Source organism: Oncorhynchus nerka, linkage group LG25 (assembly GCF_034236695.1).
Source record: "Oncorhynchus nerka isolate Pitt River linkage group LG25, Oner_Uvic_2.0, whole genome shotgun sequence".
In the NCBI taxonomy this organism is placed as follows: domain Eukaryota; kingdom Metazoa; phylum Chordata; class Actinopteri; order Salmoniformes; family Salmonidae; genus Oncorhynchus; species Oncorhynchus nerka.
The window spans coordinates 33,605,592-33,625,904 of record NC_088420.1 but is presented as its reverse complement, the minus strand read 5'-3'; the positions used below and the strand labels follow the sequence as shown (position 1 = coordinate 33,625,904).

The following is a 20,313-nucleotide window of genomic DNA, read 5'->3' as shown; positions in this document are numbered from 1 at the left end:
CATCTACGTAACATTGCAAAAATCAGAAACTTTCTGTCCAAAAATGATGCAGAAAAATTAATCCATGCTTTTGTCACTTCTAGGTTAGACTACTGCAATGCTCTATTTTCCGGCTACCCGGATAAAGCACTAAATAAACTTCAGTTAGTGCTGAATACGGCTGCTAGAATCCTGACTAGAACCAAAAAATGTGATCATATTACTCCAGTGCTAGCCTCTCTACACTGGCTTCCTGTCAAAGCAAGGGCTGATTTCAAGGTTTTACTGCTAACCTACAAAGCATTACATGGGCTTGCTCCTACCTATCTCTCTGATTTGGTCCTGCCGTACATACCTACACGTACGCTACGGTCACAAGACGCAGGCCTCCTAATTGTCCCTAGAATTTCTAAGCAAACAGCTGGAGGCAGGGCTTTCTCCTATAGAGCTCCATTTTTATGGAACGGTCTGCCTACCCATGTCAGAGACGCAAACTCGGTCTCAACCTTTAAGTCTTTACTGAAGACTCATCTCTTCAGTGGGTCATATGATTGAGTGTAGTCTGGCCCAGGAGTGGGAAGGTGAACGGAAAGGCTCTGGAGCAACGAACCGCCCTTGCTGTCTCTGCCTGGCCGATTCCCCTCTTTCCACTGGGATTCTCTGCCTCTACCCTGTTACGGGGCTGAGTCACTGGCTTACTGGGGCTCTCTCATGCCGTCCCTGGGGGGGGGCGTCACCTGGGTGGGTTGATTCACTGTTGTGGTCGGCCTGTCTGGGTTGGCGCCCCCCTGGGTTGTGCCGTGGCGGAGATCTTTGTGGGCTATACTCGGCCTTGTCTCAGGATGGTAAGTTGGTGGTTGAAGATATCCCTCTAGTGGTGTGGGGGCTGTGCTTTGGCAAAGTGGGTGGGGTTATATCCTTCCTGTTTGGCCCTGTCCGGGGTGTCCTCGGATGGGGCCACAGTGTCTCCTGACCCCTCCTGTCTCAGCCTCCAGTATTTATGCTGCATTAGTTTATGTGTCGGGGGCTAGGGTCAGTTTGTTATATCTGGAGTACTTCTCCTGTCCTATTCGGTGTCCTGTGTGAATCTAAGTGTGCGTTCTCTAATTCTCTCCTTCTCTCTTTCTTTCTCTCTCTCGGAGGACCTGAGCCCTAGGACCATGCCCCAGGACTACCTGACATGATGACTCCTTGCTGTCCCCAGTCCACCTGGCCATGCTGCTGCTCCAGTTTCAACTGGCCTGGGCCCTAGGACCATGTCCCAGGACTACCTGACATGATGACTCCTTGCTGTCCCCAGTCCACCTGGCCATGCTGCTGCTCCAGTTTCAACTGTTCTGCCTTACTATTATTCAACCATGCTGGTCATTTATGAACATTTGAACATCTTGGCCACGTTCTGTTATAATCTCCACCCGGCACAGCCAGAAGAGGACTGGCCACCCCACATATGCTCTCTCTAATTCTCTCTTTCTTTCTCTCTCTCGGAGGACCTGAGCCCTAGGACCGTGCCCCAGGACTACCTGACATGATGACTCCTTGCTGTCCCCAGTCCACCTGACTGTGCTGCTGCTCCAGTTTCAACTGTTCTGCCTTATTATTATTCGACCATGCTGGTCATTTATGAACATTTTAACATCTTGGTCATGTTCTGTTATAATCTCTACCCGGCACAGCCAGAAGAGGACTGGCCACCCCACATAGCCTGGTTCCTCTCTAGGTTTCTTCCTAGGTTTTGGCCTTTCTAGGGAGTTTTTCCTAGCCACCGTGCTTTTACACCTGCATTGTTTGCTGTTTGGGGTTTTAGGCTGGGTTTCTGTACAGCACTTTGAGATATCAGCTGATGTACGAAGGGCTATATAAATAAATTTGATTTGATTTGATTTGATGAGAGTTGGGACTTTGAAGCAGATATGTTAGCCGACTTAATCGTCTTTTCTTTAATACATTGATGTTGCTGTCATAAAAGGCAATAATGGTCAATGTCTTGAGCAGTAGTCCATGCTGCTCATAGTGTACAGATTGTATATCATTCAGGGTTGATCTATACAAGATTTATAGAGGATGTTTAAGCAATGTTGACCAACTACACCTCTTTATCCAGACTCACAAGTAGAGGTCGACCGATTATGATTTTTCAACACCGATACCGATTATTGGAGGACCAAACATGCCAATACCGATTAATCATTCGATTTTTATTTATTTATTTGTAATGATGACAATTACAACAATACTGAATGAACATTTATTTTAACTTAATATAATACATCAATAAAAATCCATTTAGCCTCAAATAGATAATGAAATATGTTCAATTTGGTTTAAATAATGCAAAAACAAAGTGTTGGAGAAGAAAGTAAAAGTGCAATATGTGCCATGTAAAAAAGCTAACATTTAAATTCCGTGCTCAGAACATGAGAACATATAAAAGCTGGTGGTTCCTTTTAACACGAGACTTCAATATTCCAAGGTAAGAGGTTTTAAATTGTAGTTATAGTATTTATAGGACTATTTCTCTCTACACCATTTGTATTTCATATACCTTTGACTATTGGATGTTCTTACAGGCACTTTAGTATTGCCAGTGTAACAGTATAACTTCTGTCCCTCTCCTCGCCCCTACCTGGGCTCGAACCAGGAACACATCGACAACAGCCACCCTCGAAGCATCGTTACCCATGCAGAGCAAGGGGAACAACTACTCCAAGTCTCAGAGCGAGTGATATTTGAAACGCTATTAGACCGCACCCGCGAACTAGCTAGCCATTTCACATCTCGGGAGTTGATAGGCTTGAAGTCATAAACAGCGCAATGCTTGAAGCATAGGGAAGAGCTGCTGGCAAAACACACTAAAGTGCTGTTTGAATGAATGCTTACGAGCCTGCTGTTGCCTACCACCGCTCAGTCAGACTGCTCTATCAAATATCAAATCATACACTTAATTATAACATAATAACACACAGTAATACGAGCCTTTCGTCATTAATATGGTAGAATCCGGAAACTATCATTTCGGAAACAAAACATTTGTTATTTCAGTGAAATACGGAACTGTTCGGTATTTTATCTAATGGGTGGCATCCATAAGTCTAAATATTGTTGTTACATTGCACAACCTTCAATGTTATGTCATAATTACGTAAAATTCTGGCAAATTAGTTCGCAATGAGCCAGGTGGCCCAAACTGTTGCATATACCCTGACTCTGCGTGCAATAAACGCAAGAGAAGTGACACAATATCACCTGGTTAATATTGTCTGCTAACTTGGATTTCTTTTAGCTAAATATGCAGGTTTAAAAATATATACTTCTGTGTATTGATTTTAAGAAAGGCATTGGTGTCTCTGCCTCTAACCCTATTACAGGGGCTGAGTCACTGGCCTACTGGGGCTCTCTCATGCCGTCCCTGGAAGGGGTGCGTCACCTGAGTGGGTTGATTCACTGATGTGGTCATCCTGTCTGGGTTGGCGCCCCCCCTTGGGTTGTGCCATGGCGGAGATCTTTGTGGGCTATACTCAGCCTTGTAAGTATGTGGTTGAAGATATCCCTCTTGTGGTGTGGGGGCTGTGCTTTGGCAAAGTGGGTGGGGTTATATCCTTCCTGTTTGGCCCTGTCCGGGGTGTCCTCGGATGGGGCCACAGTGTCTCCTGACCCCTCCTGTCTCAGCCTCCAGTATTTATGCTGCAGTAGTTTATGTGTCGGGGGGCTAGGTTCAGTTTGTTATATCTGGAGTACTTCTCCTGTCCTATTCGGTGTCCTGTGTGAATCTAAGTGTGCGTTCTCTAATTCTCTCCTTCTCTCTTTCTTTCTCTCTCTCGGAGGACCTGAGCCCTAGGACCATGCCCCAGGACTACCTGACATGATGACTCCTTGCTGTCCCCAGTCCACCTGGCCATGCTGCTGCTCCAGTTTCAACTTCCACCTGACCGTGCTGCTGCTCCAGTTTCAACTGTTCTACCTTATTATTATTCGACCATGCTGGTCATTTATGAACATTTTAACATCTTGGCCATGTTCTGTTATAATCTCCACCCGGCACAGCCAGAAGAGGACTGGCCACCCCACATAGCCTGGTTCCTCTCTAGGTTTCTTCCTAGGTTTTGGCCTTTCTAGGGAGTTTTTCCTAGCCACCGTGCTTCTACACCTGCATTGCTTGCTGTTTGGGGTTTTAGGCTGGGTTTCTGTACAGCACTTTGAGATATCAGCTGATGTACGAAGGGCTATATAAATAAATTTGATTTGATTTGATTTTGGTGTTTATGGTTTGGTTCAGTCGTGCAACGATTGTGCTTTTTTTGCAAATGCGCTTTTGTTAAATCATCCCCCTGCGTTGCATCGATTATATACAACGCAGGACACGCTAGATAAACTAGTAATATCATTAACCATGTGTAGTTAACTAGTGATTATGATTGATTGATTGTTTTTTAGAAGATAAGTTTAATGCTAGCTAGCAATTTACCTTGGCTTCTTATTGCATTCGCGTAACAGGCAGTCTCCTCATGGAGTGCAATGAGAGTCAGGTGGTTAGAGCGTTGGCCTAATTAAATGTAAGGTTGCAAGATTGAATCCCGGAGCTGACAAGGTACAAATCTGTCGTTCTGCCCCTGAACAGGCAGTTAACCCACTGTTTCTAGGCCGTCATTGAAAATAAGAATGTGTTCTTAACTGACTTGCCTAGATAAAAAAAACGGCCAAATTAGTGTCCAAAAATACCGATTTCCGATTGTTATGAAAACTTGAAATCGGCCCTAATTAATCGGCCATTCCGATTAATTGGTCGTATTCTACTCACACGCACCGGTAACAGTCAGATTGGTAGATCATTTGGTATGTCCTGTTTTTCCCCTCAGGTGTATACTTAAGATACCTGAGACATTGAGGTACCTAGCTCTACCAGGGATCATATGACACATTTTTCTCACATGCTTCTTTAACGACATGAATGGCCTTCAGCACTCATGTATCAGTGTTACACCAACAACAGTTCTGTTTCACAGTCTGACTGCGTTTTGATGCATGCTCTTCTCTTTCACGTTCATGTCAATGTGATGAGCCTACTGCTCATCTGAATACACATTAAGAGCATAGCCATGGATATTCTGACAGCCTGAATTATATGTGATGCCTGGAATTTGATTAAACCACCTCTTGCCCCTCACACTTCATGTTCTGCACGATTCCATTCATCTAAAAATCATATGATGAATTATTCTGATAGTGGCTAAAATAACTTTTTTGTTGGTCTAGGAATATTGGAGGTTCCAGAACATTGTACTTGCACAGCCTCATCCCCAAGCTCAACAGGTTTGTCAGGCTGACCTTCTCCTTCTTCCATTGCCTTCTGGTTTTATAATACTCATCAATTCTGTTATTCTAGCCTTTTATTTGCTTTCCCCTTTGAGCTATTATGCTTGCAGACTTGTCAAATAATTAACAGACTTAATACACATGAACATATCAGCAGTGGATTACAGAATTGTGTGCATCTAATTTAAATTATTAATACATCACCCAATTGATGTACATTCTCAGGTGTGCAAGTGATAGACAAATAGAACTTCCCTGGGGTTTGAAAATAAGTATCACATTAATGAAGACGTGAAATTGACTGGCTTTCATTACACATTGGATGGCTTTACACACATGACATCGTTGTTCATTCACACTGCTTTTTCAAGTGATGATTTGAGTTCTTATATCACATGTATCAAAGTCATGTTGCCTTTCATTTCTAATGGATGCCTCGCTGTCCTATTGTAGAAATGTAGCAGTGAAAGCCAATCCTACACCTTTAGGCAATGAAGGGGAGGAAAAGAGTCCTGCTTCTCCTTCAGGCTTGAAGAATGCCACCAGGCTCCCTTCAGATAACTGGACCTTCAACAGAACCCTCTCCAGCCTCATCAGGTAGGAATTACAATCCTCTTCTGCATTGGTCTCTATTAGGTCTCACACTCCCATAAACTGGGTATTCCTTCATTGATGACCTTCTTTCTTCTATAGGAAGAACATCCTGGGGTTCTTTGACCCAGAGAGGGACATCTCTATTCTGAAGGGCACATTGAAACCTGGAGATGTCATCCACTACGTCTTTGACCGTCAGAGCACTACCAACATCTCAGAGAACCTGTACCGGTTGCTACCCACTGCATCCCCCATGAAGAACCAGCACCACGGAAGCTGTGCCATCGTAGGGAACTCTGGGATCCTACTCAATAGCAGCTGTGGGCCAGAGATAGACTCCCATGACTTTGTAATCAGGTGAGGTTCCCATAACAGCTATTCCATAAATTGAATTGATACAGGTGATTTTCAGTAGTGCGTTAAGGCATCTCCGTTTAATTAAGCAATCTTCTCGTATAAAAGGGAATTATGAGTTAATTTATTGCTGCATTTTCAGTGAAATATTCAGGATAGTAATGAGTCTCTCTCTATAAAATCACTATTCATCTTTATACTGATCTAACTGTTATGTAAGCACAGTCCCTTGGATTGAACAAATACTTCACCTTGAGGAATCAATGCCACTGAGCTAGAACACTGACCTTCAAGTTTGTTTGATGATTTACAGACTTTTAGAAATGAGCAGCAATACTTACAGCAATTAAATTCCTTCTGGGTAAATGTGACATTTTAAAAAGTTACTGCTGTCTACCCAAAATTTAATGAGGTGCTTTAGAGAAGCACTGCCATTAGTTCCTACGACTGCTACACTCATGTACCAGGGGAGAATGTCTGTCTGAAACCATCCGTCAGTGCTGCTCTGTGCGAGTGTGTCAGCAAATGGTTTCTGGGAGTAGGTTATTTATTGCTACTCACCAGTTTATCTGTCAGTAACAACAAAGTACAACAAACTATGAAGTACTACAAAGTACAACAAACTATGAAGTGTAATGTTACAGGGGGAAGAGATCCAGTTTGCCTTACTGTGTCGCCAGTACGGCAAGGCATTGTGATTATGATGAAGAGAGAGGTATCTGAACTAATTAATGGGAATCGGGAATCATTGCCCAGTATGCAGAATTAAGTGAAACCACAAATGACCTATCAAGTAAAAAAAAATAAAAAATAAAAATGCATTTGTCACATGTGCCAAATACAACAGGTGTAGTAGACCTTAATGTGAAAGGCTTACTTACAAGCCCTTAACCTGTTGCGACGAGCATTCCCGTATCCGGGAGCGTAATTATAGCCTCAAGCTCATTACCATAACGCAACGTTAACTATTCATGAAAATCTCAAATGAAATGAAATAAATATATTGGCTCACAAGCTTAGCCTTTTGTTAACAACACTGTCATCTCAGATTTTCAAAAAATGCTTTTCAACCATAGCTACACAAGCATTTGTGTAAGATTATTGATAGCTAGCATAGCATTAAGCCTAGCATTCAGCAGGCAACATTTTCACAAAAACAAGAAAAGCATTCAAATAAAATAATTTACCTTTGAAGAACTTCGGATGTTTTCAATGAGGAGACTCTCAGTTAGATAGCAAATGTTCATTTTTCCCAAAATTTTATTTGTGTAGGAGAAATCGCTCCGTTTTGTTCATCACTTTTGGCTAAGAAAAAAAATAAAAATTAATTCACTACAACGCCAAACTTTTTTCCAAATTAACTCCATAATATCGACAGAAACATGGCAAACGTTGTTTAGAATCATCCTCAAGGTGTTTTTCACATATCTATTCGATGATAAATCCTTCGTGGCAGTTGGGTTTCTCCTCAGTAGCAAACGGAAAAGTACTTGCAGCTGGAGATTACGCAATAATTGCAATGGAGGACACCAAGCGACCACCTGGTAAATGTAGTCTCTTAGGGTCAATCTTCCAATGATATGCCTACAAATACGTCACAATGCTGCAGACACCTTGGGGAAAACGTGGAAAAAGTAAGCTGACTCCTAGCTCCTCCACAGCCATATAAGGAGTCATTGCCATGAGGCGGTTTCAAAAAATGCGGCACTTCCTGATTGTATTTTTATCTGGGTTTTTTCTGTAACATCAGTTCTGTGGCACTCACAGACAATATCTTTGCAGTTTTGGAAACGTCAGAGTGTTTTCTTTCCAAAGCTGTCAATTATATGCATAGTCGAGCATCTTTTCGTGACAAAATATCTTGTTTAAAACGGGAACGTTTTTCATCCAAAAATTAAAAGAGCGCCCCCTATATCGAAGAAATTAATCTACCCATTGGATTCGATTTCAAAAAGCCTTTACAGCGAAAGCACAACATATGATTGATTATGTTAGGTCAGAGCCAAGTCACAAAAACACACACAGCCATTTTTCCAGCCAAAGAGAGGAGTCACAAAAAGCAGAAATATAGATCAAATGAATGATTAACCTTTGATGATCTTAATCAGATGACCCTCATAGGACATTATGTTACGTAATACATGTATGTTTTTTTTCGATAATGTGCATATTTATATCCAAAAATCTCAGTTTACCTTGGCGCGTTACGTGCAGTAATGTTTTGATTCCAAAACATCCGGTGATTTTGCATAAATACTCATAATAAACATTGTTAAAAGATACAAGTGTTATTCACAGAATTAAAGATAGACTTCTCCTTAATGCAACCGCGGTGTCAAATTTCAAAACAACTTTATGGAAGATGCATAATCTGAATACGACGCTCAGAACCCAATCCAGCCAAAGAAATATCCGCCATGTTGGAGTCAACAGAAGTAAATATTCACTTACCTTTGATGATCTTCATCAGAAGGCACTGGATTCCCAGGAATCCAAGTTTGACAATAAATGACTGATTTGTTCCATAAAGTCCATCATTTAAGTCCAAATAGCCACTTGTTGTTAGCGTGTTCAGCCCAGTAATCCATCTTCGTGAGGCGCGAGCACTACGTCCAGACAAAAACTCGAAAAGTTCCGTTACAGGTCGTAGAAACAAGTCAAACGATGTATGGAATCAATCTTTAGGATGTTTTTAACATAAATCATCAATAAGGTTCCAACCGGAGAACTCCATTGTCTGTAGAAAAGCACTGGAACGAGAGCTAACTCTCTCGGGACCGCGCGTCACGAGCCTGAGACACTCTCCAGACCCATGACTCATTCAGCTCCCATATCCCCCTCCTTTGTACCAGAAGCCTGAAACAAGTTTCTAAAGATGGTTGACATCTAGTGGAAGCCTTAGGAAGTGCAACTTTACCCCATAGACACGGTGTATTCGGTAGGCCAAGTTTAGAAAACTACAAATCTCAGATTTCCCACTTCCTGGTTGGATTCTTCTCAGGTTTTCGCCTGCCATATGAGTTCTGTTATACTCACAGACATAATTCAAACAGTTTTAGAAAATTCAGAGTGTTTTCTATCCAATACTAATAATAATATGCATATATTAGCATCTGGGACAGAGTAGGAAGCAGTTCACTCTGGGCACACTATTCATCCAAAAATGAAAATGCTGCCCCCTATCCCAAAAAGGTTTTAACCCTCCCATGACTGTGTGGCCATGCCCGCTTCCAACTCAATCATCAAGTTTGCAGACGACACAACAGTAGTGGGCTTGATTACCAACAACGACGAGACAGCCTACAGGGAGGAGGTGAGGGCACTCGGAGTGTGGTGTCAGGAAAACAACCACTCACTCAATGTCAACAAAACAAAGGAGATGATGAGGGAGCACCCTCCTATCCACATCGACGGGACAGCAGTGGAGAAGGTGGAAAGTTTTAAGTTCCTCGGCATACACATCACGGACAAACTGAAATGGTCCATCCATACAGACAGTTTGGTGAAGAAAGTGTAACAGCGCTTCTTCAACCTCAGGAGGCTGAAGAAATTTGTCTTGGCCCCTAAAACCCTGACAAACATTTTACAGATGCATAATTGAGATCATCCTGTTGGGCTGTATCACCGCCTGGTACAGAAACTGCACCGCCTACAACCAGAGGCAAAAAACCTGCCCTCCAGGACACCTACAGAACCCGATGTCACAGGAAGGCCAAAAAGATAATCAAGGACATCAACCACCCGAGCCACAGACTGTTCACCCCGCTACCATCCAGAAGGTGAGGTCAGTACAGGTGCATCAAAGCTGGGACCGAGAGACTGAATAACAGCTTCTGTCTTAAACAGCCATCACTGACACAGAGAGACTGCTGCCTACATACAGACTTGAAATCATTGGCCACTTTAATAAGTGGATCACTCGTCACTTTTATAATTCCACTTTAATAATGTTTACATATCCTGCATTACTCATCTCATATGTATATACTGTATTCTGTACCATCTATTCTGTACCATCAGCATCTTGCCTATGCTGCTCGGTCTTCACTCATCCATATATTTATATGTACGTGTTCTTATTACATCCCTTTACTTACATAGATTTGTGTGTATTGGGTAGATGTTGTGAAATTGTTAGATTACTTGTTAGATATTACTGCACTGTCGGAACTAGAAGCACATGCATTTCACTACACTCACATTAACATCTGCTAACCACGTTTATGTGGATTTGATTTGATTTGACCTGAGCTCAATTTCGAGTCTCATAGCAAAGGGTCTGAATTCTTATGTAAATAAGGTATTTCTGTTTCGTGTTTTTTATACATTTGCAAACATTTCTAAAAACCTGTTTTTGCTTTGTCACAATGGGGTATTGTGTCTAGATTTCTGAGTTACGTTTTTTTAAATCCATTTTAGAATAAGGCTGTAATGTAAAAAAAAATATGGAAAAGGTCAAGGGGTATGAATACTTCCCGAAGGCACTGTATATGGTGGAAGAGTAAATCCCCAACCCCCTTGCTGCAGGAGTGTCAGATCAACATGGAAATTGCAAGACAGGTCAGGATAAATTGGCAGAGAAAGACATGGTTTAGCAAGGGCAGTTAGCAGGGAGGGAGTGATAAGGGATTTGCTGAGGTATTCAGGCAGGGAGATAATCCCTCTACTCACAGCAGTGCTCAGCTCCACCCACCTCTGGCTCTCACACAGTAGCCTCACATTCTACTTTCATAGATATAGGACACTTTTTTCCATTTTAGATCATTATCTCTCTGTGCATTGGCACTGTTTAGTAATAATTTTTACTGAGGTCAGTCAAGTAACTTTCTGTGAACGCCATACCAATACACAGCAGCATGACACATGGCATATATTAATTAAGGTTTTCAACCCTGAGCTAGGTGTGTTTGGTATGGGATTATTCTTAGCTGACTGATTATGTGCCTAATTCAGGTTGAACAATGTCTGAGCTACCCAAATGAGTGTATGTGGTGTTTAGAGCTTCTGGAGGACAGTAGGATATGGCCAATTTATGACTTCTGGGTATTGACCTCAATATTTCTGGCAGACTAATCAAAAGGATGAAGTGATAGCATAATCATTTATATGCATGTCTCTTTGCAGATGTAACCTGGCACCAGTGGAAGAGTATGCTGGGGATGTGGGGCGGCGCACCAACCTAGTGACCATGAACCCATCGGTGGTGCAGCGGGCCTTCCATGACCTAGCCAGTGAGCAGTGGAGGGAGCGCTTCCTGCAGCGGCTCCGGGGCCTCAGCGGCAGCGTGCTGTGGATCCCAGCCTTCATGGCCAAGGGAGGAGAGGAGAGGGTGGAGTGGGCAATCCGTCTCATCCTGCTGCACACGGTGGATGTGCACACCGCCTTCCCCTCACTGCGCCTTCTCCATGCTGTCAGAGGGTAAGACACGGAGGGAACACGTGTGCTCTTTGTGACACTGCACTAATCTAGCAGCAGTTCACAGGTCCCCTGCTATTTTTAAACACAGCATTACACTTACTCTAAAGGCCGTTGGTGACCAACTTACTGCCGCTTACTGCTGCTGGCCTCTCTGTCTGCTGTTGGATTTGCAGAAGGAGGACAGTTAGACAGGGACAGCAGGACTGGTATTTTCTGTAGTATAGTTAGGCAAAAAGCCTGGAATCTTCTCTGAAAGGGCAATAAAAGTTTTGAAATGCAGGGAAAACGCTAATGAAATGCAGTGCATGTCTATGACATTTTAGCTATACTGGTTTTTGATAAATGCTCAATATGCCAAACTGAATACTTTGCCCTGGGCTTCTGCTTCTCTGACTACTAGATGCCCTTTAAATATATCATAATTTCGCTTCCCCATTGACCTGCTAGTCCAGAGAGTCTACTGCTAGGAGAGTATCTATAGGTCCTGGTGGGACAGACTATGAGTGAGAGGACCAGATGGACCTTGCTTTGTTACTTGCGGCCCCAGACCCAATGTCTTATCACAATTCAGCTCCTCTACTCAAGTCCACTGGCTCCTAAATAAAATCAAATCAAATCAAATGTATTTATATAGCCCTTCGTACATCAGCTGATATCTCAAAGTGCTGAAAACCAGCCTAAAACCCCAAACAGCAAGCAATGCAGGCGTAGAAGCACGGTGGCTAGGAAAAACTCCCTAGAAAGGCCAAAACCTAGGAAGAAACCTAGAGAGGAACCAGGCTATGAGGGGTGGCCAGTCCTCTTCTGGCTGTGCTGGGTGGAGATTATAACAGAACATGGCCAAGATGTTCAAATGTTCATAAATTACCAGCATGGTCAGATAATAATAATCACAGGCAGAACAGTTGAAACTGGAGCAGCAGCACGGCCAGGTGGACTGGGGACAGCAAGGAGTCATCATGCCAAGTAGTCCTGAGGCATGGTCCTAGGGCTCAGGTCCTCCGAGAGAGAGAAAGAAAGAGAGAAAGAGAGAATTAGAGAGAGCATACTTAAATTCACACAGGACACCGTATAAGACAGGAGAAGTACTCCAGATATAACAAACTGACCCTAGCCCCCCGACACAAACTACTGCAGCATAAATACTGGAGTCTGAGACAGGAGGGGTCAGGTGACACTGTGGCCCCATCCAATGATACCCCCGGACAGGGCCAAACAGGAAGCATGTATCCAGCCAGAGATCTAAGTGAAAGCCACCACATAGGGAGGGAATGGCACTTATTGTTTGGGCTTATTCAATAGGGCCGTGGTGTGTTTACAAGTTTATGCTAGTTCAATAGATTCTATAGAAAAAATTTCAGATATTAAGGAAAACATTGAACACTCACTGATAAATAGCTCAAGCCTAAAACAAACATTCTTAAGATTTGTATACATTTTTCTTAAGACATCTGAGATTTCTTTCTCAGATGTCAAGTCTCTTGGGTGCCCTGAAGGACCATTTGATTGTTTACTCTCCCTCTTCATTCTTCCTCGTCAGGTATTGGCTGACTAACAATGTCCAGATCAAGAGACCCACTACTGGTCTGCTGATGTACACCATGGCCACTCGCTTCTGTGAGGAGATCCATCTGTATGGCTTCTGGCCTTTCCCTCGGGATTCACAGGGGAAACCAGTCAAGTACCATTACTATGACACTCTGACCTACGAGTACACATCCCATGCCAGTCCACACACTATGCCATTGGAGTTCAGGACACTGAGTTCACTCCACAGACAGGGGGCGCTGCGACTCAACACTGGCTCTTGTGATGCAGGAATGTAATCTAAAAAAGCAGCATGGAATGTACACTGAGTATACCAAACATTTCGATCACCTTCCTAATATTGAGTCACAAAGTTGGCTGGATGTCCTTTGGGTGGTGGACCATTCTTGATACACAAGGGAAACTGTTGAGTGTGAAAAACCCAGCAGGGTTGCAGTTCTTGACATAAACCGGTGCACCTGGCACCTACTACCATACCCTGTTCAAAGGCACTCTCTGACTGGCACACATACACAATCCGTGGCTCAATTGTCTCAAGGCTTATAAATCCTTCTTTAACCTGTGTCCTCCCCTTCATCTATACTTATTGAAGTGGATTTACTAAGTGACATCAATAAGGGATCATAGCTTTCACCTGGATTCACCTGGTCAGTCTGTCATGAAAAGAGCAGGTGTTCTTAATGTTTTGTACACTCAGTCTTTTTGGGAAAAGACCTCTTTCTGAGTTGATGTCTATCAGACACAGACATCTCAAAGGAAATAGTTTCATTGTATGAAACTGTTACAGGACACTTTAATGAAGCTATGAATTGAGTTCCATGACCGTATGTAGGATCATGCATGTCTAATTTGGGCTCATATTGTTGCCCTACAAGAGACATGAGCAGTGAATAATTTTGAAAACATGTTTACAGTAACCTGTGAAAATGATCTAAAACATAAACGTGTTGCTTTGTTCATTGTTAAATCAAACTAATTGGTGTTGGTAGGCAAATTGCTTCTTTGTCAATGAGAAGACTGAAAATGTTATTGCATTTACATGGCAAGTGTGTCATCTAAAATGAATGTAATTACAACGTTTATAAATACTTCCTCCAAGGGCAATGTGAATTGAACTATATCAATAATCAATTTTGGTCAATATTCCTTTGAAATATACAATAAATCTACTTCATCAGTACTGTTGGAGACATCATGTTATATCATATCATATTAGACAGATTGAAGGCAGGAACACCAGTCTGCAGGGCACTGGTTGAACCACAAGATGGAAGCACTTCTTCATAGGGAAGCTAGCTATATGTAATATTATTGCATTGTCTTACATTTTAAAAATCCTTAATATATCTACAGTAATAGTGAAATGATAGTGTTTAACAATATTTCCACAAAATGTTTTATTGGGCTCACACAAAATTGCATTCTAATGGTGTAGGCTTCTTATTGATTAGCAAAAGACGGATCGTCTCTTGTTGTCAAATTGACTGGGGCCAGCAAATCTCTTGTTGTCAATTCAACAACGGACCAGTGAATTTGACAAGAGATTTACTGGCCCCAGTCAATTTGACAACAAGAGATTTGCTGGCCCCAGTCAATTTGACAAGAGACAGTTCATTGTTGAGTTGTTACATGTAGTACCTTTAATTAGTGAACATGGGTTCAACTACATGCTAATATACATATTTGTGATGGTTTGTAAGCTTTCACTTTAAACTGGGAATTTGATCATTGAAGTAGTAGGTGTAGGCCTAGTTTCTTATCTTGCCATAACTTCTTCCTTATCAGGGAAACTGTGTGTTACAAGGAATGACACAATTGCATTTCTTTCCTTCTGTTCTGTTTGGAGTTTGGTGTATAATGAGTCTTTGAATATAGTGTGTTCACTTATGTTTTATTTTCATTCGATTTGGAGATAAGAGGTAACTGCACACAGAAATCCCTGGGTAAAGCATGAATGGCTGAAAATACAGCACATTCGTAATCAAAACAATCAAAACAAAAACAAGATGGTTTCATTGATCCTACAGATGATCTACAGAGGCCACAGCAAGTGTTGTAGACAACAACCAGTTGCTTTGTGAGAGGACCCTCTTCAAGCCACAGGACTCCAGTCATCCAGGGCAGACATGGGCTATTATTAGTTTACCTAGAGTGCTCAGTCAAAGGCAGTATAACGGAGTAATGTTGAAAAGAGGCACTCAACTGGTGTGGAAAATTTGAGATAATACAGTCCAACAGGGAACACACCCAGCTGTTCACACACTACTGTTTACACAGGAACAGCCAACATCTTCAACCTTTCCCTGAGGTTTTGACAATGACTTTTTTGGAATGTGCCTCTTAAGACCATTTCCAAATATAGGTGTGTTTAAGACCTTGGCTAATGTTTTGCTGTTCAGAAGGTTGTGGTTGTTTTACTAAATGCCCTACTCATCAATAAGTAGGAAGCTGTTCCTGTGAAAATGTTTTATGTTGTCAACTGGACATCATAATCGTCAGACAACTTGTTATCAACGAATAATGTGAACATTGTTTCTTAACAAAACTGGGGCTTGAGATGGAATGTGTGTAAATATTTTGCAGTCTGTTTATATGCACCTCTAGCTCAAGGGAGCTGTGGTAAAGAAAGTTATATTTAATTCTAAAAGTCATTTCAAAGGTTTGGCAAGATGTTCAGCACTGTAGAAAATGTTTACTTCCACGGCGGGAACATGCCTCTGTTAATAGATGTTAGTAGAAGTATTTAAAATATTCGTAGTGTGGCCTACTCCAGTCGCAGCCTCTCATGTGTTCTCACACACGTGATCCTTCTGCAAAAAAAAGTGTTGTTTTGATAGGATTCTTCTGTAGAATTACATGTTGCTCTTATTACACTGACAATTAAGTTAAACATAGATATAGTCTTACTATAGATGTCAGAGGGCCATCCAGAGTAATAGACGCATTTATTCCTAAAAGAACTGCTGTGTTTTGCAAAAGCAGAAACGGACTGTGACCAATACAACTAAACAAATTACCCCTGAAACGGGCTTGTTGGACATACTGAAGAGATGTTCACATATCCTTCTGTCAAAATGTGATCATTATGATCTTTCTTTGGTATTCTATTTTGAGGTTTTCCCTTCTGAAGTCTATATATGTCCTCTGAAACACAGTCAACTTTTTTGTTCAAATTTCTTTGATGCACATTATTGTGTTGGATCTGAAAGTGCTTTTTGTTTCGGAATGACACCATACTAAAATTCCCTTTGTAAATCTGTTGAAATAGCCTAATTTTGTCAGGAATGGTTCTTTCTAATAAAGTTAATCTATAGTATCACAGGAATGGTTTGATAGTTACAGAAAGGAGGAAAAGTTAATGGAAAGGTGTATAACATGGTGACAGAGTCCCAAGAGAGGGAGGGTATTGTCGATATACAACCTTGACTTCATATGGAACTCCATAAGCCAAGGGCTGAGCAAAGATTTGTACATTTGTCACATTTCAGTACAATTATTCATTAAAATGAATGACATGTTTCAGCAGACAGACCAAGACAGGAGATAGTTGATGGTAGGGGAGAGTCATTTTATTTGGTTAATGTTTTATATAAATGGAAATCCATGGAGCCAGCCAGTGGGTTGATATCAACTACATTTTTTGTGACTGAAAAACCAAGCGTAGACATGCTTTCAATATTTTATAAAAGAAGCGTCAAACATGGGTTTTCAAACTGTTTTGGCTTAGAGTTGGGATGAGGGTAATTAGTGAAGGTTTACATATAGCATGGCAGATTTCATTTCATTTACAAGAGGAAAAGCTGCATAAACCAGATGATTAATTTAAAATAAAAGTTCTCAATAAAGTTCTAATGAACATTGTTACAAGACATAAGCCCAAAAATAAATTACTTGTACATTCAAACACTGCACTGAAGATCAGAAACATTCACACTATTATCCTTTTGGAGAGGATATTGTAGAAGAGATAAATTGCTGAAGAGAGGGAAGATGAAGGTAGCGACAAAATATCTAAAACAAATACATCAAGAATACGATCAAAGGAACAAGGCGCCAATTGTGCATTACTGAAAACTGAAGCTAACTTAATCACACACAAAATATCTAAATAAAAATACTCTGATGACTGAAATATGATATAGACTACAGTTTCTTATATTAGTATACAATGGGAAACATGATTCTTACTGTCAATCGTAAACAGTAATGTATTTTAACTGCAGGCTGAAATATATCAATCTAGATGTAAAACAAGTAAACAGCTTTAAATCATAATGCGCCGTCTGTCAATGTGGCATAGGAAGAATGAACAGAAAGTGGTAAGTTCCTTAATGGTGTTACTTTTGACCATATAATAGCAGTCAATAGAATCAATAGATTGTATTCTGAAAATATAACGTGCTTTTTATTCATAATAGAAAATTAACTGTTCATAGAATAGACTTTTCAGGGTATTGAAAATAAATGTATGATTCTCAATTGTAAAAATAAAAAAATAACATACAGTGGGGCAAAAAAGTATTTAGTCAGCCACCAATTGTGCAAGTTCTCCCACTTAAAAAGATGAGAGGCCTGTAATGTTCATCATAAGTACACATCAACTATGACAGACATAATGAGAAAAAAATCCAGAAAATCACATTGTAGGATTTTTTATTTATTTATTTGCAAATTATGGTGGAAAATAAGTATTTGGTCAATAACAAAGGTTTATCTCAATTTGTTATATACCCTTTGTTGGCAATGACAGAGGTCAAACGTTTTCTGTAAGTCTTCACAAGGTTTTCACACACTGTTGCTGGTATTTTGGCCCATTCCTCCATGCAGATCTCCTCTAGAGCGGTGATGATTTGGGGCTGTTGATGGGCAACACAGACTTTCAACTCCCTCCAAAGATTTTCTATGGGGTTGAGATCTGGAGACTGGCTAGGCCACTCCAGGACCTTGAAATGCTTCTTACGAAGCCACGCCTTCATTACCCGGGCGGTGTGTTTGGGATCATTGTCATGCTGAAAGACCCAGCCACGTTTCATCTTCAATGCCCTTGCTGATGGAAGGAGGTTTTCACTCAAAATCTCACGGTACATGGCCCCATTCATTATTTCCTTTACACGGATCAGTCGTCCTGGTCCCTTTGCAGAAGAACAGCCCCAAAGCATGATGTTTCCACCCCCATGCTTCACAGTGGGTATGGTGTTCTTTGGATGCAACTCAGCATTCTTTGTCCTCCAAACACAACAAGTTGAGTTTTTACCAAAAAGTTATATTTTGGTTTCATCTGACCATATGACATTCTCCCAATCTTCTTCTGGATCATCCAAATGCTCTCTAGCAAACTTCAGACGGGCCTGGACACGTCTGACACTGCAGGATTTGAGTCCCTGGCGGCGTAGTGTGTTACTTTGGTCCCAGCTCTCTGCAGATCATTCACTAGGTCCCCCAGTGTAGTTCTAGGATTTTTGCTCACCGTTCTTGTGATCATTTTGACCCCACGGGGTGAGACCTTGCGTGGAGCCCCAGATCGAGGGAGGGAGGACAGAAAGCCTCAGACAATTTACAGTGTATGCATATTTTAGTGGTTAATGTAATATTTGGAATAGCCGAATAGTTGCCAATTAAAATAATATTTGCACCAGACTAGTAAATAAGTATTCTTCAGTGTGCAAACCATACATATGAAACTAATAATCTGAGGAATGCATCTAATATTACAGTGAATAATATACCATAAGCATTTGAGGACAGCCAGAGGATTGCCTTTACGCAGAAGCCATCAAATGTTCTCTATGTATTTAGTTTTAGCTTAAAGAAGATATGCATTTACTGAGCTAGCTGGGTGCAGTATCCCTCTGAAGATGAGTCTTCTGCATTAGAAGTGTATGATGTGCACAAAATGATGGTAAATACAGCATGTTCACAATCAGAATACATTCTAGAAAACAAGCCAACCGAGCTACCTCTTCTGAAAATATTGGGTGAGATGGGTAACTTGACTAGACTTGACAGACGTTAACAAACACTGAATACATCAGGGAAGAGCTTTACGAAACATATCCTTGGGTTGTGTTTCCACTGGAGAAAATGGTGGGTTCAAAATCCAACATCCTCTGTTTAATGCTGGCATTCACCTGAAAAACAAGTGAAAATACAGAATAAGGATAAATATAGAGTACCAGTCAAAAGTTTGGACACACCTACTCATTCATGGGTTTTTGTTTATTTTTACTATTTTCTGCATTGTAGAATATTTCAAGAACTTTGAAAGTGCAGTCGCAAAACCCATCAAGCGCTATGATGAAACTGGCTGAGGACCGCCACAGGAAAGGAAGACCCAGAGTCACACCCTGACCTTAGAGAGCTTTTTATGTCTCTATTTTGGTTTGGTCAGGGTGTGATTTGGGTGGGCATTCTATGTTCTTTTTTCTATGTTTTTGTATTTCTTTGTTTTGGCCGGGTATGGTTCTCAATCAGGGACAGCTGTCTATCGTTGTCTCTGATTGGGAACCACACTTAGGTAGCTTTTTCCACATGGTTTTTGTGGGTAGTTCTGTTTTGTGTCTGCACCAGACAGAACTGTTTCGTTTTGTTCCATTTTGTCTCAGTGTTCAGTTTAAATAAAGTCATGAACCCTTACCATGCTGGAGCTTTGGTCCGATTCCTCCTCTTCAGAAGACGACACCCATTACAGAACTACCCACCACCAACGGACCAAGTAGCGTGGTATGGAGGAGCAGAGGGTTCAGGACTCCTGGACATGGGAGGAGATATTGGACGCAAAGGGACCCTGGAGACAGGCTGGGGAATATCGCCGACCGAAAAAGGAGCTGGAGGCAGCTAAAGCTGAGAGGCGGCGAGATGAGGCAAGGCAGCGCAGCAGGCATGAGAGGCAGCCCCAAAAAATGTTTTTATGGGGCACACGGGGAGATTGGCGGAGTCAGGCGATAGACCTGAGCCAACTCCCCGTGCTTACCGGAAGCAGCGTGGTACTTGTCAGGCAATGTTTTATGCAGTAAAGCGCACAGTGTCTGCAGTGCACGCTCATAGCCTGGAGCGCTATATGCCAGCCCCCCGCAAGTGCCATGTGAGAGTGGGCATCCAGCCAGGGCG

The 20,313-nt window shown here is 41.7% G+C and overlaps 1 protein-coding gene across 1 annotated transcript in view; it reads left to right on the top strand.

The window, feature by feature from the left end:
• LOC115109409 (alpha-2,8-sialyltransferase 8B-like) overlaps positions 1-19,273 on the top strand; it is a 31,812-nt gene extending 12,539 nt beyond the window's left edge. Inside the window, exons 2-6 of the mRNA XM_029634263.2 lie at positions 5,233-5,289; positions 5,746-5,889; positions 5,986-6,243; positions 11,365-11,658; positions 13,199-19,273. Of these exons, the coding sequence (XP_029490123.1) occupies positions 5,233-5,289; positions 5,746-5,889; positions 5,986-6,243; positions 11,365-11,658; positions 13,199-13,484 (1,039 nt within the window). The 3' untranslated portion in view covers positions 13,485-19,273. The remainder of the gene's footprint in view (positions 1-5,232; positions 5,290-5,745; positions 5,890-5,985; positions 6,244-11,364; positions 11,659-13,198) is intronic.
• The last annotated feature ends 1,040 nt before the right edge of the window (positions 19,274-20,313 follow it).